At 41.0% G+C, this 22364-nt stretch overlaps 1 protein-coding gene across 1 annotated transcript in view; it reads right to left on the bottom strand.

Moving 5' to 3' along the window:
* The window catches only part of MYO15B (myosin XVB), a 59624-nt gene that overhangs the window by 26274 nt on the left and 10986 nt on the right, over positions 1-22364 (bottom strand). The window contains exons 8-28 of the mRNA XM_087885158.1: positions 20585-20657; positions 19731-19928; positions 19535-19629; positions 18866-18963; positions 18353-18434; positions 17135-17221; positions 16639-16733; positions 14813-15340; positions 13364-13460; positions 12131-12232; positions 10920-11073; positions 10479-10563; positions 9667-9856; positions 9440-9555; positions 7674-7733; positions 7078-7153; positions 5160-5278; positions 3580-3698; positions 1820-1961; positions 1136-1247; positions 154-358 (exon numbers count right to left, since the gene is read on the bottom strand). Of these exons, the coding sequence (XP_087741284.1) occupies positions 154-358; positions 1136-1247; positions 1820-1961; positions 3580-3698; positions 5160-5278; positions 7078-7153; positions 7674-7733; positions 9440-9555; positions 9667-9856; positions 10479-10563; positions 10920-11073; positions 12131-12232; positions 13364-13460; positions 14813-15340; positions 16639-16733; positions 17135-17221; positions 18353-18434; positions 18866-18963; positions 19535-19629; positions 19731-19928; positions 20585-20657 (2833 nt within the window). The remainder of the gene's footprint in view (positions 1-153; positions 359-1135; positions 1248-1819; positions 1962-3579; positions 3699-5159; positions 5279-7077; positions 7154-7673; positions 7734-9439; positions 9556-9666; positions 9857-10478; positions 10564-10919; positions 11074-12130; positions 12233-13363; positions 13461-14812; positions 15341-16638; positions 16734-17134; positions 17222-18352; positions 18435-18865; positions 18964-19534; positions 19630-19730; positions 19929-20584; positions 20658-22364) is intronic.

The raw sequence follows: 22364 nt of genomic DNA, 5'->3' as shown, positions 1-22364 counted from the left end.
CAGAAAATCAGTCATCAGAGAACCGGTACTCTTGGTACTGAAAAAAATTTATCCTGTGATATTCATATTCCATCTCTTGCATTGTCTTCATACTTTGTAGTCTCTGCGGACGGTTTGCATTTCTTCAGCAACACCGTAGTCTCCTCCCTTCACTTTGTTGCATGACTAATCCCCTGGGTCTCTGCTTGAGCCCTCACCTCCTTGTTAACTATTTTCTCCTCTGTGTTTTTCTTCCAGCCTGTTCGGACTTCTTCCTGTTGATTCCTATGGAGGTTGAGGTAATCGGGAGCTGCCACCACCTGCACCATTCCAGCAGGGAAAAGGCCAGAGCGCCCACCAATAGAGCCAAACTGCCAACCTGAACAGAAAAGATTGAAATTAGGCTGGCCAACTTTAACTTACATGGTCTTTGCAACGTATTAGCCACAGGGCAGCCTCTCGAAATCTGAATAGGCTACTGATTTGTGAGTTTGAAACTCCCCAGAATTCTTTAATCAGCATAGCTATTGAGGACTGTGTCACAAAAATTAGCTAATCGATGTGCTTGTCTGATGAAAGCATTAGTGTATGTGTGTGTATGTTGTCATTATAGACTCTTAGTTATTTGTGGCCAGATGATTTCACAGATTTCACAGAATTGAGTTCCTGACAGACAAACACATTACTAAGTATTCAGTAACGTCTTAAGAACTCTCAACAAATGCAGCCATATTTGAATTTGAAACATCCCGTTTTGAGTTTGAAACGTCTTGTTTTGAATGTGAGACATCAGGGCAAGAGACAGTCTTTTGAATATATTGTGTTTGTGAGCTCAGAAGGCGATACGAGATCTGTTTTGAGCATGAAACAATTCTAAAATGCTCAAAACCACAATGGTGGGTTGCCCCCAGTTTGGACCATTTCGCAAGAACCACTAGTAAAAACGGTGGGAGGCCCCGCCCAGATGTCATCATTGCAGATCTGTGCTTCGCTCGCGCGTGCGCACAATCCCATTGCGAACCGGTAGTAAAGGTAAGTAGAACCCACCCCTGCAAAACCACGTACTGCAGTTGGCAGTCTTTGAAGCAGCTGTTTCACTCTCGACAAGGAATATTTTGAGGTTGAAAGAGGATACATTGGATTGAACTTTTCTCACCTGGCTCCAGTCCCTTCATGGGAAGTAGTCGAATGAAGTCGCCTTTCTTGAAATTTAAAAGGCTCTTGTCATCTGTGACATAGGTACGCATAGCAATGACATAGTTGGAATCCTTTTGGAAGGACGGGAGAAGAAAATCAGAGGTAAGGGTTTGAAATTATAGGTAGTCCTCAACTTACAACAGTTCATTTAGCGACCATTCAAAGTTACAACGGCACTGAAAAAAGTGACTCATAGCCATTTTTCACACTTACAACCTTTGCAGCATCCCTATGATCATGCGATCAAAATTCATACGCTTGGCAACTGGTTCATACTTATGACCGTTACTGTGTCCCAAGGTCATGCAATCACCTTTTACCACCTTTTGACAAGCAAAATCAATGGGGAGGCCAGATTCACTTAACAACTATGTTACTAACTTATCAACTACAACGATTCACTTACACCTGTGGCAAGAATGGTCATAAAGGTCATAAAATGGGGCAAAACTCACTTAACAAATGTCTCATTTAACAACAGAAATGTTGGGCTCAATTGTGGTCGTAAGTCGAAGACTATCTGTATTTGGGGAAATAGGTTGAGGTTTAAATGTTTGCCTTTGCGCCCAGTGCTTAGATGGGTTACTTCTAAAATCAGCCTACCTATAAGGATTCATGGCTTGCACCATGATCTTGTTCTTACCTGTTTCAATTCTCTCAGGAAGATTTCCACTGTAGCCTTGATCTGCTGAGCTTTTTGAGAATGAAGGATGAGCTGCTCATTCTTCAGAGAGAACTGAAGGACATTCCGATTGATCAGCTCCAAAGAAAGGACATCTGCATAACTGAAAAAGTCAAAGAACATGAATTCTCTGACTTGTTTGGCTTTCATCCTTGACTAAGTTCTTTACCACCTACTTTACCAAGCCTATTGGGATAATTTTTGTTAGGACATGGCTTCTGAATTCTCAAAAATATACCTGAAGTTATAAGAAATCTACTAGCACAAAAAGTACCAAGGCAGAAGTCTCCTGCTCTCCCCTTTTATCAAGTTAGAAACCTGTACTTCAGGGGAGAAATGCTCCCGGTTTGGACCGGATCGCCTGATCCGGTAGCGATGGAGGCGGGTGGTTCGGAGAACCGGTAGCAAAAATCCCCCTCCCCACATGCCCAGCTGAGCCGCGCGATCATCAGAGGCTTTTTTTCTTTTACTTTGAAAAGCATTTTTTCTACAACTTCTTCTGCCGAAAAAGTTAAAAAAAAGCTTCTGATGATCGCACGGCTCAGCTGGGATCTCAGAGGCTTTTCAAAGCATTTTTTCCTACAATCTCTTCCGGGGAAGAGGTGGTTAAAAAATGCTTTGAAAAGGCCCTGATGATCAGGCAACACAGCTGGGATCGTCAGAGCCTTTTCAAAGCATTTTTTTAACCACCTCTTCCCCGGAAGAGGTTGCAGAATGCTTTAAAAGTCTCTCTGACGATCCCAGTTGAGTTGCCTGATCGTCAGAGAGACTTTTCAAAGCATTTTTAAAAATGATCAGGCAACTCAGTTGGGATTGTCAAAGAGAGTTTTAAAGCATTTTTTTCTGTAACCTCTTCAGCGGAAGAGGTAGTTTAAAAAATGCTTTGAAAAGGCTCTGACGATCCCAGCTGTGTTCCTGATTGGCAGAGGCTTTTCAAAGCATTTTTTTGCATTTGCAGAAAAAATGCTTTGAAAAGTTAAAATAAAAAAAAAAAGTTGGCCATGCCCACCCAGTCACATTACCCCACCACCACCAAGCCACGCCCACAGAACTGGTAGTAACAAATTTTACATTTCACCCCTGCTGTACTTGCTGATCTCTCTAATTTGCCCCAATGCAGTCTAGACCAGGTGGCTCTAAAGCACACACACAAAATGTAGGTTGAATAACTCAAAATGATTCAGACAAGTGAATCAAACATGAGTTGAATGAGAAGATCAAAGCAAAGCATTTGTGTTTCAATGGGAATATGGGAACATTTGAATTTTTAAAATTGAATACATATATTTCTATGTATGTATGCTGTTTTGGTTTATCAAACTAAAATATATAAAGTTTATCAAACAGTTAAGTAATGCAGAGGACTAAAATAGGCCCTGCTCACAAGCATGAAGTCTAGTAGGGTAAGGAATAAAAAAAGAAGTCAAAAGAAGAAATGAAATGCGTCGGTATAGCTATAAAAAGCCATATGTTTTCGCAAGTCTGTTGGGAATTGCTGTGCAAACTCAGGTTATAGCGGAGTTTTTCATCAAGTGGAGTCAGTTGATGTTCTCCAACATGCAGCCAACTCACCTGCATTATTTGCTGCACCTACACTCAGCATTTGTCTGTCTATATCTTTGCCAGGTTTGCTAGATCGAGTTTATTCCACTGCCAAGGAGGCAATGGCCTCCCTCATGAATTTAGAAAACAGTTCTATACTGGATTTTGTTGCCTCTCACCTGAAGCTGCAAAGGATTTTCAGATATTCAGAACTGAAACTGGCTTCTTTGGATTTCTTCAACAGCTGCAGACCCCGGTGAGAAATACCCAGTATCTGGACATCACTTCCATTTTCTCCCTATCAGGAAAGGAACAGACAGCAGGAAGAAAATAGTTAACAAAATGTTTCCATGACAGCTGGGAAACTTTTGTGAAAAGGACAGCAGTTACTTTAGTGGACAATCGGAAGAGCCGATTGTCTTTGGATTAAATGTTTGATGGATGAAAAGTGCAGCCTCTTGGCTCTGTTTCAAGACCCCTGGGCCAGAAGAAAGAGGAACACAAAAGAGGCAGGCCAGATCTACCCTTGACAAATTATTCTCCCGAGAACACTGTCCTTAGCACACACACACAAACAAAAATCCTTACCTATTTTCATTCTAAGTTTTGCAATTTTACCCATCCAGATTAAATGAGATGATGGGACAAGAGAAAATTCTAGGTGAAGAAAAAATATTGCCTATCTGGCTTGGCTCAGCAGTACAGGGAAACCCAACCCAAGTACAAGTCAGAATAACAGAGTTGAAAGGGACCTTGTAGGTCATCTAGTCCAACCCCCTGCTCAAGCAGGAGACCCTACACCATCTCAGACAAATGGCTGTCCAATCTCTTCTTAAAAGCCTCCAGGGATGGAGCCCCCACAACTTCTGAAGGCAACTTCTGTTCCATTGGTTGATTGTTTTCACTGTCAGGAAATTTCTCCTTAGTTCTAGGTTGATTAGTTTCCATCTTGTTGCTTCTTGTCTTGCCTTCAAGTGCTTTGGAGAATAGGTTGAGCCCCCTTTTCCTTTTGGCAGCCCCTCAAATATTGGAACACTGCTATCAGGTCACCTTGAAGGTCTTCTCGTCCAACTCCCTACTCAATCAAGAGATGTGGGAGGGACAATACTGGGGGCCCTCAAATATTGGAAGACCGCTAACCAGTAATCCTTTAGTCTATAAACTACTGTATACTTAAATAAAGTAGAGCTTAGCATAAGGAGTAAATACAATTAAATAATAAAAATGACAGCCAGTGTGGTGTAGTGGCTAAAGTGCTGGGTTAGAGACCTTGAAATCTAGTTCTCCCTTAAGCAAGGAAGGGAGGTGGGGTGCCTTTGGGCCAGTCATTCTCTCTCAGTCTGACCCACTTCACAAAGTTGTGAGGAAATTAAGAGGTGGGATTATTAGGTATGAATGCTGCCTTGAGATGATAAAAAATAGAGAGGATAACAAACAAACAAACAGTAATATGTTCTGGAGACTGACTTAAACATGATGGCTGAAATCTTCCTGGTGTGGTCTACGTACTCCTGGTGTGGTCTACCTACCTACCTACCTATCTGCTCATACAGTCTACCTACTCATGGTCAGTTTTCAACAATATCAGCCTTCATTGCACAGGCAACCTTTATGTAGCAGAGAGCCTGGTCCAGAGGGCTGCCCTGTTATTGATTTGCCTATAATAGCTGAAGCCCTGAGGGGAAAGTAGCCCCTGAATCTTAGTGGAAAGACATAACAGGATTGTCGCGTTATGGAAGGCTGAGGTAGGCAAACTTACTTTTACTGGGAAAAGGCGAGAGAAATAGCTGGCCCAGTTATCACGAGCAGCCACCACAATTCTTTTCTTGATCCCTTCTTCTGTGATGGAGCTGACATCCATGCCCACATGGAATTCGGCTGAAGGCAACAAAACAAAGGAAAAGTTTAATCAGCAGGCTCAGTTTATGGATCAGTTCCCCTGATGGAAGCAAGCTACAGAGATGACTTTAGCACACTTAGGAAGCACATCAAAGAGTGCACTGTTTCCAAGGACAGTTTGCAAGCAGGGATCTGGTGTTCTGCAGCCAGCATTAGAGAGCCTTCTATTGGCGCTGGTAACAGACCATTAATTTGCATTAAATAGGTTGCTTTAATAATCTAAAGCTTTTGGTTATATTTTATTAATGGGAATTTGTGGGATTTTGGGGATTCTATATGGGGTTTGAGAATCTCTCCTCCTTTTTGAATGAGAAACAATCAGAATCTGGAATAGGGCTAGCAGAAGGAAACATGCTAGTACTTGCGTGTGTGAAAGAAAGCAATTTTGTGGCCGAAGGGAGAAGAAAGAAATGCAAGTTTCTAAGTGAAACTGTGGGTGCAACTTCAGAGGGCTACCCATACTGTTTCCTGCCTTTTAGAAGTGCTTGTTTGCTTCCTCTTATCTTTGCAAATAAAGCAAACAGACATTTCAAAACTAATGCAAATTCACCTCAAAGAAACAAATCCCAATGGCACTGCTTTGAGACATTTTTTTTCTTTTGAAAAAAATAGGAATATATAACAAGGCTTTATCTCAGGGTTGAAATCCAGCAGGTTCTGACAGGGTCTAGAGAACTGGTAGCGAAAATTTTGAGTAGTTTGGAGAATCGGCAAATACCACCTCTGGCTGGCCCCTGCCACGGATTTCACCACTGCTTTATCTTATATAACTGCAGTGAGATTAGGATGGATCAAGTAAATTTGGGACATGTGCATGTAAAATGGCTAGCAGGAAGCACCCTGGATTTTTATACTTCTGGATCAGGATCTCTTTGGGTTATGCACAGCAGTGCTACCTCTTCCCACCCTCTCTGGAGTGGGGAAGCTGAAGAATGATTTCCAGGAAAGAGATTTTACTGCCCAAATGGAAGAAAAACATAATGCCATGTTGCCATTCCATGCCCAGAAAGCAGCTAGACTGGCAGCTGAATCTTCTTTTGATGGAAGTGATGCAGAGCAATAATGCCCTCCAAGGTACCCAAAACAAGAGGCTGGCTCCTGGGTGGAGAATAAGCTATGTGCCATTGGCAGTTCTGTCTTCCAAAGGAAGGGAGAAGCTGGGTTGGCTCGTGTTATTGAATGGATTGAGAGCCCTGAACATCTGGACCTTGGGACTGAGCAGAAATTCATCTGACACAATGCAGCTAATTATTTCAGTCCCTAAATACATTTATCACTGAGTGAGGAACATTTAGAAGTGGGTTATTTGTCTTAGCAGGAGAGTCTTAAGTGGGTTCAGTAACAGATTATGAAGGCAGAAGATGGTTAAACATATAGCAGTTCCCATAACTCTAATGAATAAAAGAATGGAAAACAATTCTTCAGTTTTAGATGGAAAGTTCATGCCTCCATGATACAGTAGAATCTCTGGTCACGAATGCTTCTGACCATGACCAAATCGGGTTCCGACCAAAAAATTCACAAAATTTTTGAATCTGGTCACGAACACATACTCGGGTGGCGATCAAATACAGCCGTGGCCGATTTTCTCTTCTGTGCCATGTTTTTTGTAAGCACCAAATAACAGTGACCTCATGTGGTCGCTGCATTAATTTTGCATTAATTTTGGTTAGGTTCAGGTCCAAATCTGGTTGTGACCAAAGTTATGGAATGAATGATGGTCATGACCAGAGGTTCTACTGTACTTGAAGACAAGGAAGGACTCATGGCTTTCTTACTTAACAAGTCTTTCATTTTGCGCCTCTCCTCTTTGGAAATTCGAATGCATGACTTGGAGTAAGTATCTCTCAAGATCTGGGAAGGAACAAAAATGGATTTAAATTCAACTCATATTGCAAATGTCAAGCTTTGAAACAGAGCATATGGAATAAAACAAGTATATTCTTTGAAAGAGACAAAACTTAATGTACAAAAAGTAAATAAAATATGGAGTCTTGTGATAGAGAGGCTGATGACAAAAAGAAATGTGAGTCTCTCTTATCTTTTAGACACACATTCTCTCTGTCTCTCTGTTTCTGTCTGTCTCTGTCTGTCTCTCTTTGTCTCTGTCTCTCTGTCTCTCTTTCTTTCTGTCTCTGTCTGTCTCTCTCTCTCTCTCTCTGTCTCTCTGTCTCTCTGTCTCTCTATCTCTCTCTGTCTGTCTCTCTCTGTCACTCTGTCTGTCTCTCTCTGTCACTCTGTCTGTCCCCCTCTCTCTCTCTCTCTCTCTCTCTCTCTCTCTCTCTCTCTCTCTCTCTCTCTCTCTCTCTCTCTCTCTCACACACACACACACACACACACACACACACACACACACACACACACAAATCCTTACCTGGTCACATAACAGATTCAAGCAGTAAGGTTGACTGAAATTTTCCCTGGGATAAAAAACCTATTGAGGAAGAGATCCAACACAAAGTTGTTTTCACATATGCAAAATAAAATCATAACTCAAAATAGCAAATGATTGTGTACATTAATATATTCAAACACAATTCATTGAGTGAAGATAACATATATTTCATTTTGCAGGAGAAGTAGTGGCTTATTGACACAAAACTCTATCCTGGCATAGGAAAAGTAATTAAACTCATCCTATTCTTTTGAATGCTATTCTTCTCCAGCCCGTCATACAATCAGACATGTTGCTTCTAACCAGTCTGTACTAATCTCCATCACAGTGAGTGGATTATTACATGCTTTCACACTGTAATTAAAAAGGCTTACCACTTTTTATTATTTATTATTTTTATTTACCAAGTTTATTGGCCACCCATCTTTCCACAGAGCCATTGTCCTGACCCCATTTTTAAAGATTTCTTTTTTATAAAATCCCATTTTTATTGTTGTTATAAATAATTGAGGGTGGCAAGCATACCTAATACTCCTTCCTCCTCCTATTTTCCTCACAACCACAGTCCTCTGAGATGAGTTGGGCTGAGAGAGAGTGAGTGGCCCCAGGTCACCCAACCCTCTTTTACCCCCAAAGTAGGAGTAGAACTCAGAGTCTCCTGGTTTTTAGCTCAGAGCCTTAACCACTAGGCCCATCCCAACTCTGCACAATTGATTACTACCAATGATACAATAGCAACAGCAATAGCACTTAGACTTATATACCGCTTTCACAGTGCTTTACAGCAGTGGTGAAATGTAAAATTTGTTACTACCGGTTTTGTGGGCGTGGCTTGGTGGGGGGTGGTAATATGACTGAGTAGGCATGGCCAACTTTTTTTTTTTTACTTTTAAAACCATTTTTTCTACAATCTCTTCGGCTGAAAAGCCTCTGACGATCCCAGCTGACTTGCCTGATCGGCAGAGGCTTTTTTTCCTTTTAAAAACATTTTTTCTATAACCTCTTCGGCCGAAGAGGTTGTAAAAAAAATGCTTTTAAAAGACTCTGATAATCCCAGCTGAACCACGCAATCATCAGAGGCTTTTAAAAAAAACTTTTAAAAGCATTTTTTCGGCTAAAGAGGTTGTAGAAAAAATGCTTTTAAAAATAATTAAAAAAGCCTCTGATGATTGCGCGGCTCAGCTGCGCAATGGGGGGGGCAGGGATTTTTGCTACCAGTTCTCCGAACCACCCGCCTCCATCGCTACCAGATCAGGCAATCCGGTCTGAACCGGGAGCATTTCACCCCTGCTTTACAACCTTCTCTAAGCGGTTTACAGAGTCAGCATATTGCCCCCAACCATCTGGGTCCTCACTTTATCCACCTCGGAAGGATGAAAGGCTGAGTCAACCTTGAGCCTGGTGAGATTCGAACTGCCAAATTGCAGGCAGCCAGCAGTCAGCAGAAGTAGCCTGTAGTACTGCATTCTAACCACTGCGCTACCACAGCTCTTAACCCACATCAACCATCCCAGAGTTCATAATAACCCTAAGACTACCATCCAGAATAAGCATACAGGACATTGTAGGCTTGAAATTACCCAAACACATTTTGCAGAATGAGAGCTGCAAGAGGATTAGCCACCAAGTGTCCAAACTGTGGGAGATGCTGTCACTACAGAGAGACATGATGAAGTCAGAGATGCTAATTTTAGTAGCTAAACATGACCAGAAAAACAATGCAAGGAGGTGGGATCATGACACACCTCTTTCCGCAGGAAGAGTTTCCAGGTAGGGTTAGCATAGGAGAAGCCGACACTAGCAGAAAGATTGAAGAGCTGGGTTTTGACATTAGTGTCTTCCAACAGTGTCTTAGCCGAATCTAAGTGTGAAAGAAACAGAAACACTCCACCTGTAACGATGGCTGCTTCCTAACTTAATCAACAACAGAGGTGCCAAACAAAATCTACAGGATCAGAAAGGGTTTGCTTACCTTTCGTGCCAGTTGTTTCATCTGTGACAGAATCTGGAGGAAAAGAAGGGGGTGAGCCAGGAGGGGGAGGAGGAGGCACCGAGCAGCCAGGACCAAAAACACCTGTGAGTGCCAGTTGTTTTTCTTTGATGGTATTGGAGGGTTTGATGGGTGGTAAAGGTGGTGATGACTTAAGTTTTTCAGAGGAGACCTGGGAGACCTGGGAGCAGAAAGGAAGAGCAAGGGCTCAGTTCAGCCATGGCCGTATGTTACTCACATATGATTAGCAACTCATTCACATCACACAGCTAGCAAGTTAAGTTACTGAAAACAATTGCCATTTAATTTGTTCATTTCATTTGATAGAGTTCTATAGATGGGACCCATTAGGATGATTTAAATGGAGCAAACATTATAAATGCTATAACAGTTTATTAGTAGTAGCTTTTAACAGCATCTAAATAGAGTTAGCGGTGCCTTATCTCTAAGTCAAATCATGGTGTCTCTTGGTTCAGGCTATGAAAATTATTTTCAGAAGATTGAGTTCCATCCAGAGAACAGACAGAATATTTCCAAAGACATTGGCTGAGTGGTAATAACAACAGCCATATAGTTATGTCTTATTTTCATACATTATGAAAATAAGCTCTATTTTCCCTTCAGGGGCAGATATAGGTTTATCTGATTTTTATCCACAGGCTGGGCAAAGAAAAGGAGAATTATTCAAAACTTCCCAGTGAGTACTATGAGCTGACTGGAAATTTAAGCCTGCAGATTTTGATAGGACATTTCCTTCTACAGACTAGATTGAAGTTAGCTCGTCAAACACTCACCGATGAATGATCCAACCCCAGAGCCTCCAGTTTTGCTAGAGCTTCCTCCTTTGGCTCACATTTTGTAAGAGGTTTAGAGATGTCTCTGCAATTAAACAAAAACCAGCTAAGATGACCTGTTGTGTGGACCGCCATGGATGGTGCACAACAAAAGACCTAACCTTAGAGACTTTGTTTATAGAAGTTCTCTTACATATGTAGATACAAAAGATCCATGGCTGTTCCTACTGTAGGAAGGGAATCCTGTGACAAGATGGTTAGTCATTTATGCAAGAAATGTCCAGTATTTGGAGACAAATATTTTGTCAATGACCAACTCACACATTAACAGACTTTCCTCCTTCCCTCAAACTGAGAAGTTCTAGGGGTAGCCTGAATCTTTTCTTTCTGCAACTTCAACCACCAAGGGAGATCTTTGATCAACTTGGCATATTTCTTTACCTAACAGGCATGATGGGTTTTGGTGGTGGGACTGGACGAGTCTTATGGGTTTTAATAATGTTCCGTATCTCCTGGCTTGGTTCAGGCTGTTCAGGATTCGTATTCTGGAATTTCCTCTCCTGATAATTTCCCAGTTGCATAGGAGGTGGCAAATCTGAAGTAAAGAATTAAGAGTATATTTTCCTTTCCTTTTTTTTTTCTTTTTTAATTACAACCCTAAACCTCCCCCCTCCCACATAAACTGTTTTGGTATTTTCCAATACTTTTTAAACAGCTACTTTCCAATTTCTTACACAAATATCTTGCTGTTTTCATCCTGTGTGCATATTTAAGAAACAAGAATGGACAGTAAGACAAACAGCAAAAGCAACTGTTTCAGAATAGAAAAGTTGAAGGAACAGGATAGAAAAGCAAACTCAGATTTGGTGAGTGAGTGAGTGAGTGAACGAATGAATATGTCACTGTCTCTTTATTCTGTGCCCAAATCATAATCCTTCTGCAGAGATTAATATGAAGGAAGCTATTTGAATCATACTCTCACCCACAAATGCTATTACAACATGTTTTGGAACTTCTCAAGAACATGCTGTAATGTGAAAGGCAAATAGAAAAACTGATCTATAGAAGATTAATATAAAAACTCATGGACTGTCCTGCAGTTTGCTCAGATTGAAGAGTGGCCAACATTTAGTTGATTTCTTGTTCCATGCATTAATGTTTTGGCATTATTTCTTTATTATATCTGATAATATCAAGTTAAAACTTTATCATATCTGATAAAATTTCCAAGATTAATATCAGACCAACAATCAAGAAGTAAACAATACTCCAACCAAGGAACTGCCAAATAAGCTAATAGTAAACAGTCCAACCAATGAATCTCCAAGACCCCTTCCACCAACACTGACAGGGCAAACCACTAAAATATAAACTAAGGGCAAACCCCACTCCTCACTAACACTGATGATGTTACCTAGCTTGGATAATGAAATGTCTGCAAGAAAACAACCAAGTTCAGTGAGCACTAAGGACCCCTTCAAAATCAGCTATTATCTACAAAAATATCTGCTGCAACAAACAGATCATTCCCAAAACGGGTATGGCAGCACTTTGACTCCTCTTGCAACGCCATTAAGAATCACGCTGTTGCAAGCCTCTTGCACGAGCTTTTTACAGTATTCAGATGCTGATCAGAAGTGTTCACAGCTTACCTGAATTTGATTCTTGGTTGGCACTTGGGTCCTCTGACTTTTCTTTTATTCTATGACTTTTTGAAGAGGAAATGACTTTCTTCAATGGAATTGTTTCAAGTCCTATATAAAAGAAGAGGTTCAGGCATTGATCTACGTTTTGTTCTAGCATCAGACAGTGGTGGGTTGCCCCCGGCTTGGACCGGTTCGCAAGAACCGGTAGTAAAACTGGCAGGAGGCTCTGCCCACCGTTCTGGATGTAATCATTGGCGATCTGCACACGCGCAAAAGCAAGGCATGCACGCTTGCTTCGCTCGTGCACGTGCACACACAATCCCATTGCAAACTGGTAGTAAAGGTAAATAGAATAGAACCCCTGGCATCAGAGTAAGCAAAACCTTCAAGAAACCAGACTAACAGGGGTTGCAAAGGACTTAGAGACTGATACAGCTAAATTTTACTTTTTAAAAGTTTATGGATTATGGACAGTGAGAAGTAGACTACTCAGCTAGTTCTTGACATACAAACACAATCGAGCCCAAAATTTCTGTTGCTAAGTGAGACATTTGTTAAGTGAATTTTGCCCCATTTAATGACCTTTCTTGCCACATTTGTTAAATGAATCACTACAGTTGTTCAGTTAGTAACATGGTCGTTAAGTGAATCTGGCTTCCGCCATTGACTTTGCTTGTCAGAAGGTGGCAAAAGGAAATCACGTGACTCTGAATTTTGATCATGTGACCATGGAAATGCTGCAACGGAGAAGTGGCAACCGAGATGCGGTAATGATCACAAGTCACTTTTTTCAGTGCCGTTGTAACTTCAAATAGTCACTAAATGAATTGTTGTAGGACTACCTGTACATAGGGGGAAAGAACTACATTAAGACTTAGATGCCGCTATGACAGAGGTGGCAAATTTAGCAAATCAAAGATTTTGATTATTCTAAACCATGTAAATGTATCAGGGAATATGACTGGAAATATTTTTTTTTCTCCGGAATCCTAATAGTCGGACAATGGAAGCATAAAGCTGGTTTGTCATTAGAAGTCCTCATCCTACTCCTGTTATCAATATTAATTTTTATCTGGAGAACCGAAAAGACTAATCACATCCCAAGAATTCATTCGTATTCTTACAAAAAGCACTTTACTTGGAAGTAAGTATGAGAAGGCTGCAATAAAGATCTTGTTGCATTAGTATTAAAAAAATGAAGATATGACAATCTGGGAAGGACACTGGCTTACAACTCACCCATTCTCTGGAAGAACTCGACTTTCTTTTGAAAAGTCCCCCTAGAGAGGGAATCTAACCTGATGTCCACAGGCACCTCGTCTTCCAAAATGTGGATCTAGGATATATACCAGAAGGTGGGTTACAATTTGGATCATGTCCTTGATTTCTTCTTTAGTGATATTGCTAAACTGTAGAATTCAAATATACTTCTAGATCAGGAGTGTCAAACTCACGTCGTCACAGCGGTGTCATGTAACATATCAGGGCTTTTTCCCCCTTCGCTAAACTGGGCGTGGGTGTGGTCAGTGCATGACGCATCCAGCCTGTGGGCCGGGAGTTTGACAGTCCTGTTCTAGATCCACTTTTCCCAATCCCAGATGAGTAATAAAAATATTCATGGAAAGCATTTGATCAAAACATATTAGCATCCTTGAAGGAAAAAAAAAAGAGGCTATCTTCCCTAATATGTTCTAATCCTGACAGAGATTTCATTAATCCATCTTTGAGGACTCGGTTTTTCCACATTACTACCATTTCATCCTCAGAAGAATCTTAAACTCCAAGGGAGACATTCCTGAGCAACTTTCTCCAAGCAGATGGATGCTTTTCGTGGCAATTCTATCACCTACCAAAAACCAAGCCTATTTTTTTTACAAATATTAATATTAATATATAAATATTAATATTTTTAAAAAATATTAGAAGTAACAAAATGATCTATTAAGTAAAATCCCTCAGAACATAAAACAAAGCACCTTCGGGACAAGCACTTGACCCGAAGGTGCTTTTTCAAAAGGCAACTGGACTTTGTTTTTCCTTGAATATTTTTTTGCTTCTCATCCAAGAAACTTCTTCCTTCAATTCACTTCAGAACAATATGAATTAAAACAAGATGTTGGAGGAAATGATTCTATTCTAGCCTTTTCTCGGTTCATTTTGTGGTACATTTTATCTATTTGCACATTTTAGTGTACTTACGTTAGCTCAAAGATTAAATGGAAGAACTTAATGCGGGCTTCTTTTTACAACAGAAAATGGATTTACCTTGTCACCTGACGTTTGTAAGATTTGGGGCCAAGTCTTTTAAATTAAGAGCAAATAAAATGGCAGAAAGCTTGAACTTCATTTTATTTATTTGATTTAAATTTATCAGCTGCCTAACTATAAACAGCCAGAAATTTAAATAGCTGAATATAGTTGATCCTACAGGGTCAACTGTAGGATTAACACACTAATTTTCAAATCCATGATCAGATATAAAACATATTAGCAGATAACTAAAATGAGATGACCTTATCTATGTATTCTGAGCTTTTTGGAATTCAGATACAACAAATATGTATCTGGGGGATGTCGTGTTCTATACTCCATAAAATGAAGTAATAGGATTCTCTCCCTCTGTTCCATCATGCAGGCTCAGTGGAGTATTATCCAGAAAAAAAAAATTCTATAAGGAATACTCAGTACCGGTGATCGTGGTGGAGGTGGAGGAGAAGAAGAATCTTGTATTGGTCTTGAAGATTCAGAAGGCTCTTCCTTTACTGACATCTTCTTTGATCTTGAAAGTTCAGGAGACCTCTTGAGGAGTAATGTTTCCTTTGGGCTTGAAGGTTCAGGTGACCTGCTCTTTGGTGACACTCGTCTTGGGCTTGAAGGTTCAGTTGATCGCTTCCTTGGTGATACTTGTCTTGGCCTCGAAGCTTCAGGTGATCGCTTCCTTGGTGATACTCGTCTTGATCTTAAAGATTCAGGTGAGCTTTCTGATGATGATGGCCTTCGTCTTAAATGTTCAGATGTCCTCCTCTTTGGTGATGCTCGTCTTGGCCTTGACAATGTAGGTGAACTGGATGGTGAGGGTTGTCTTTGCCTTGAATATTCATGTGATCTATGTGAAGATAATTGGTTTGGGTGTGAATGCTCACGAGATCTATACTTCTGTTGCCGCTGCTGATCCTGTTCTGAAATTTTCATGGCTTGAAGTGTCATCTGCTGAGCCTACAAAATCAAATTCATATTTTGTTGCTTCTTATTTACTTTGCAGATTTATATCCACCAACATTCAGATCTCAGATTACTTTTAATCATAACTGAACTATGATTTCACTTTTCATGTTTTAAATTTTTCTTTTTCTTGTTCTCTTCATGTTTCTCTTCTACATCTATTATTCTCTAATATCTCCCGCCTTGCTCTTAAATAAAGCTTAACACAAACACAATCAATACAGCAGTCCTCGATTTATGACCACAATTGAGGCCAAAATTTCTGTTGCTAAATGAGACATTTGTTAAGTGAGTTTTGCCCCATTTTACGACCTTTCTTGTCACAGTTGTTAAATGAATCATTGCACATGATACGTTAGAAACCCGGTTGTTAAGTGAATCTGGCTTTCCCATTGACTTTACTTGTCAGAAGGCCTCAAAGGGGGATCACACGATCTTGGGACACAGCAAAGGTCATAAATATGGACCAGTTGCCAAGCATCTGAATGTTGATCACATGATCATGGGGATGCTGCAAAGGTCATAACTTTGAAAAACAGTCATAACTCACATTTTTCAGTACCATTGTAACTTTGATCGGTCACTAAATGAACTGTTGTAAATCAAGGACTACCTGTAAATATAGTACCACTGGTGTATCTTTAATTCAGGAATTCACTGATTTGTATATTTCAATCATACACAAATTTGGCAAAAGAAAACCCCTTCCCATGAGGCAATTTCCCCCTCTATTAAACCCATTCCCTAGTACAGGTAGACTTCAACTTACAAGAATTCGCTTAGTGACCGATTGAAGTTACAACGGCACTGAAAAAAGTGACTTATAACCATTTTTCACACTCATGACTGTTGCAGCATCCCCATTGTCAGATGACTTACTTTCGGATGCTTGACAATTGACTCATTTTTTTGGGTTGCAGTGTCCTGTGGGCACATGATCACATTTTGTGACCTTCTGACAAGCAAAGTCAAGGGGGAAACCAGATTCACTTAACAACCCTGTGACTAATTTAACAACTGCACTTAACAAATGTGGCATGGGAAGTTGTAAAATGAGACAAAACTCACTTAACACATTTCTCGTTTAGCAACATAAATTTTGGGCTCAATTGTGGTCGTAAGTTGAGGACTACCTGTATTAGATGCTCAATCATAACTTGGCCCTTTGATGCCTCGCATTGCACAAGAAATGATTTCTTCAGATTGTTGTGGGAACTGACAAACTAGGCAAGACTCCCAGCCAAGACAATTCACTGTCTTGCGTACTCTTTCACTCTAACCCTGTCACATACCAGAAACAGGGCTTGTTGGTTGATGGCAGATTGTTGCTGTGCTGCTGCCTGGTTAGGATCCAATGATGGCATCATGGGCTGAGTCATCATCATAGCTGAAAGCAAAAGCAAAAGAGAGAGGAGGTCACATAGAATCACAATGCATATGTCCCCACACGTTGTTAAATGCACAGCAATTTTTGTGTAAACTACACAAGCTTCATCCCATCTGAGCCAGGGATGAAATCTACTTACCTTCCCTACCGGTTTGGAAGTGCGAGTGCCATTGTCACGTCTGATTTTTGACCCTCTGCGCACATGCAGAAGGTTTTGCGCATGCGGAGAGGATTAAAACCAGGAAGTAATGATGTCCAGGCGGGTGGGTGGAGCCTCGCGCTGCCACCGCTACCAGTTTGCTGAACCACATGCCACTGGCGCTACCGCCTCGCATGAGCCAGACAGAACCGACAGGATTTCACCACTGATCTGAGCCCTCAAGTCATTGTGTTCTTGTTACCTGGCATTCCTGGCATGGTGGCTGGCATCATTCCTCCCATAACTGGCATAGATGGAAAAGTTGGCATGGTCATCATTCCAGGGTAACCTGATGGATTGAGAGAAGAGAGCCTGGCTTATTCCCATGAAACTAACAACCGGTTATGGCTCCCTATTTTGGGTTGCGCAAACCTGGATGACCGCTAGATTGCAACAATATGCTATCCTTGCATTTGTCTGGAGTTTTGCAGCCCAGATATGATGGCCCTAAATAAAATTCACTTGAGGTTCTGTTCAAATCCGTGATTGGAAAAATCCTCCGGTTTTCAATTAATGGTACATTTTAACTAGTGTAGTAAGGGGCATGCAATTGAGCTCAAAATTTCTTTTGCTAAGTCAGACATTTATTAAATGAATTTTGCCCTGTTTTATGACCTTCCCTGCCACAGTTGTTAAGTGAATGATTGTTAAGTTAGTAACACAGTTGTTAAATGAATCTGGCTTCCCCATTGACTTTGCTTGTCAGAAGGTCGCAAAAGGGGATCATATGACCCTGGGACACTGCAACCGTCATAAATACAAGTACCGTATTTTTCAGAGTATAAGACGCATCTTTCCCCCCCCCCAAAAAGGGGGTGAAAATTTAGGTGCGTCTTATACACCGAATGTAGCCCCACCCACCCACTGGCCCCCACCCTTTGGCCTTATTGTTACGTATGGGCACATATGTTTTACCTTTGTAAAAGATATCTGCAATTATAAATGCATTTAATAATATGAGCATTATAACATTTTTTACATTCCCCCCTATAAAGGAATTACTGTATCTGAAGTATACAGAATTCTATACAACACTTTTTAGAGATTGTTCATGCTGTCCTTGTACAGTGATTTTTCTCCCCTTCCTTTTTTTTTTTTTTAACCTTCTTAGGTGCAAGGAGAAATATTTAAGCCAATAATCCTCATCCCAGCAGTGTGAATAATAAGCCTCGATTCCAGAATTGCTTTAAAAAAAAAAAAAAGAACAGTCACAGAAGCTACCATCTATCCCAGAGCTGTCAAACACTTGGCCCATGGTCCGGATGCGTCATGTGCTGCCCACCCCCATGCCCGGTTTAGGGTAGAGGGGGAAAGTCCCAATACATCACGTGACGCCACAGTGATGATGTGAGTTTGACACCCTTGATCTATCGTATCAAGTAAGTCCCTGTTGCTCTCCTCCCCGCATTCAAACTCTCACCTGAATAGACTCCTTGATTCATAGGTCCAATTTTCCCACCTCCTTTCATACGACCAGTCAGGTTTGCCTCACTTTCCATAGCCTGCAGAGAGGCAGGGAAAAAAGTGATATCAACACTTAGTTTCAACTCTAGCTACTCCTGGAGATCATATATGCGTGGCAAAGAGGCAGTGATCATAACCACCATCACAGTTCTGTTCTCAGTGCCCACCCAGTGGTGGCATTCAGCCGGTTCTATCCAGTTCGGGCAAACTGGTAGCGGTGGCTGTGGGAGGCTCCGCCCACCCACCCGGATGTCATCACGTCCTGTTTTTGATGCTCTGCGTTCTGATGCTCAGAACATCCTGCGCATGCAGAGGTGTTGCGCATGAGCGAAGTGAGCACACGCACACATGCCCTCACATTTGTGAACCGGTAGCGAAGGTAAGTGAATACCACCCCTGTGCCCACCCACCGGTATCAGAAAGTGATGTATGAGGAACAGCAAAAAAACTTAGATAAGATTAGACTTACTGACATATGAGGTCTGGAGCCAGCATGTAACAGAGGTTTAAAGAGGCCATCCACATAGTGATCCAATTCTCTATGGGGAGTTGGACTATCCATGATGTCTAATTCGGAAAGGGGGAGGAGTAAGGGATAAAATCATTGTTAATCAAAGAAATAAAACTCCTGTCATTCTTCATTACCACCCCTTGCTCATTTTATTTATTTATTTATTTATTGGTTCGATTTATATGCCGCCCTTCTCCGGAGACTCAGGGCGGCTTACAATGCGTTAAGCAATAGCCTTCATACTTTTGTATATACCTGCTTAGTAGGGCTTTCGGCCCCCCCTAAGTGGTGTTGTTTTTTTTTAATTCAAAGTCAGCTTATTGCCCCCACAATCCTTGTCCTCATTTTACCTACCTCGAAAGGATGGAAGGCTGAGTCAACCAGCCTGGTGAGATTTGAACTTGCAGTAATTGCAGGCAACTGGTGTTACTTAACTGCACTTTAGTCTGCTGCGCCACCAAGGCTCTTTATAAAGGCTCTTTTCTCCACCTATCCTCAATGCATTGGTTGAGTATCTCCCCATCCCACCCATATGGGGAGCTTTTATGGCTTTAGGATGCAAAGGTCAAATTCCCTCCCCATCATTCTCAGATGTCTTTGAACTCCTGACCTGAGATGGAGACTCACCTGGATGGACTGCCTTGTCAAGCATGGGAGGCAGGGGAGGTGGAGGGAAAGAAGGGGCCTTAAAGTTTGGTGCAGGAGGGATATCCAAGGACATCCTATCAAAAAAGAAATAAAAGCGAGGGTCTCAAAAGCAGAGATTTCTGGGGATACAAGAGAGAGGTTGCTGGGGACAGGAGATAATGAGGCAGTCACTTACCTATTTGGAGAGTTTTTCTGAGAGTAGCTCACATCCCTCTCAGGGATAATAGGATAATTAGAGGAGGACTGAGAAGGGCAATTTACATCCTCCATTTCACCAAGGAGATCCAACACAAAGTCACAGCCTGCTAAATCCTGCCATTTGTTGCCGGTGAACATTGATATGGACCATCCACGAGGGACTGTATCCAAACCCCTGAGATCAACAAAGTGAGGAGACACAGTGTCACAGGAGGTAGCAGAGGATGCTATGAAGCAGTGAAAAGGACCAGGAAGATGGTATGAGTTGGAGATTGGGAGGAAAACCATATGTTCCTCCTCCAGCTTCTGCACAACATTTCTTATGCGCTAGTTAACATCTCACATAAACAATATGTTAAAGTGCCCCAGAAAAGCTAACAGATTTCAAGTTATCATAGGGCCTATGCAACTGAGATGGAGTTGGGCTTTTGAAAATTAATTAAAGTCCAAATTAAATTAATTATTAATTAATTAATATCCAGTGGATGGATAGTCCATTAATATAAAATCTTTCACTGCAGAAGAGTCGCCACTGAATAATTAGTAAGGGCCATTGAATTCAGATGATGGTTTCAAGAGTAAATGAAACACACTTTATCATTTTCCTTCAAAATTCTGCTTTCCCCAAGCTTTTGAGTTCCCTTGCAAAGCCTACAAAGTAATAAAGGATAGTTTTGTAGATCATTTGGATGAGTCTTTAAAGGAACAGGAGATCTCTGTTGGAGACTATCAAAGAATATAGTCTTTTAGCTCTGGTGGACATCTAAAAACAACTAACTGTTTAAAAAAAAAAAAGAGGCAAATCCCAATTTCTCTTTGCCTTTAGATTACCTTGAGTTCAGGATCCAGCCTGCATATTGCTCTCCTGTGGTCCAAGATTCTACTTCTGCTGAAATCCTCTCCTCTAAACCAAAGAAAGAGTTTAAAAACCAATGAATATAATCTACGGTATTTTCTGGCGTATAAAACGACCCCCGACTTTTCCTGTTAAAATATAGGGTTGGGGCTATACTCGCCGTATAAGACTACCCCTTTCCAACGCACACCAAATAAAAATTAAAAAACATCAACTGGCTCACCCACAATGTAAAAGCAGCTGTGCTAGACCCAAAATGGCCCCTGCAACAAGCAGGAACCTCACACAGCCACAAAAAGCCCAAAAAAACAACTTTCACACTTTACACACACAAAATTCCACATACAGCTTTGTGAGATTTTGTGTGTTTGTGTAGTTAGAGTGAAACACTACAGAAACACACTAAATCTCAGAAAGCTGCACAAATATTATTTTATTTTATTTTATTTTTACTTTTATATGAAAGCTAAATTTAAAACTTCCTAAAATGGCTAGGTCTAAAAAAGAACAACTAAAAAAAACCCAATTAACTATTTTTTTTAAAGTTCCCAAAGGGGAAAAAAACTTACCCAATAGAACAGGGCTCTCCAACCTTGACAACTTTAAGACTTATAGACTTCAACTCCCAGAATTCCTCAGCAGCTTTGTTTTGCTGGCTGAGGAATTCTGGAAGTTGAAGTCCACAACTCCCTGCCTGCTTGCTTGCTGATGGAATGGATTCAGGCAAGCGAAGCAAGGCAAGCGTTGCGACTAGCAGCTAAGGTAAGCAAGCTGGAGGGGGAAAACTTTTTTCCTTTTACATGGCTCTGGCGATCCCAGCTGAGTTGCCTGATTAGCAGGCAACTCAACTGGGATCGTCAGAGCTTGGATCACCAGAGCCATTTAAGGCTCGTCAGAGCCTTTTGGGCTGGTCTGCCTGGTTACAGGAGAACGACACCCGGCGTATAAAACGACCCCCGACTTTTGAGAAGATTTTCATGTGTTAAAAAGTTGTCTTATACACCGGAAAATACCGTACAAGAAAATCTTGCTATACTGTATAGTGCGCACCAGCTAGTCATATTTCTTTCCTATTCTCCCCGCTCCTCAAAATATATTGTTTCATATATATGTTTAATTCTATATGTTGGATTCTTCTGGGCACCTCTCTTGTAGGTACACAGGATGCCATCCTGATAATTGAAAGGACTGCCAAAAGTGAATGGGCATATCAGGTTACAGTGTGAGCAGCTCACTGTAGGGACAAAGCAAGATTGACCGCTTACTGTTATATATTTACTCAGAAATATTGTAAGCTCTGCTTAGGTATTCCATACCACTATGTTTTTACTCCCTCCTATACCCTCAATTTTAAAACATAGAGCAGACTGAGGTTCAACTGTTATGTCTCTTTCTCCAACCTGTCTCTCATAGAGGACAGAGAGACACGGATTTCATGGTGATACAACGGGATGATTCCTGTATTTTGCTACTGTAATGGCCCAGTCTGTTCTCATCACCTGGATTTCTGATTTTGCTCTCATGCTAACATTGCATTATAAATTGCAGTGGGACAGGAAACCCTTGTCTCTTGGTAGACCAAAGGAAAACAATAGAACATTTTGTATGAAGGCTTGTTGTAGTAGTTATCTTGCTAATTAGACTAAAACCTTTGGAATGGAGAACTTCAGTACATTCCACATACTGTTCCACAGTTCCCTTTTTTTAAAAAAATGCTATTCCCGCATTTTAAAGTGAGACAAGAAACAATGGATG

The sequence above is a fragment of the Pantherophis guttatus genome, chromosome 2 (genome assembly GCF_059756535.1).
Source record: "Pantherophis guttatus breed Tessera chromosome 2, ASM5975653v1, whole genome shotgun sequence".
NCBI classification, from domain to species: Eukaryota; Metazoa; Chordata; class Lepidosauria; order Squamata; family Colubridae; genus Pantherophis; species Pantherophis guttatus.
Note: the sequence above shows the minus strand (reverse complement) of the source record. Positions and strands in the feature narration are given on the sequence as shown.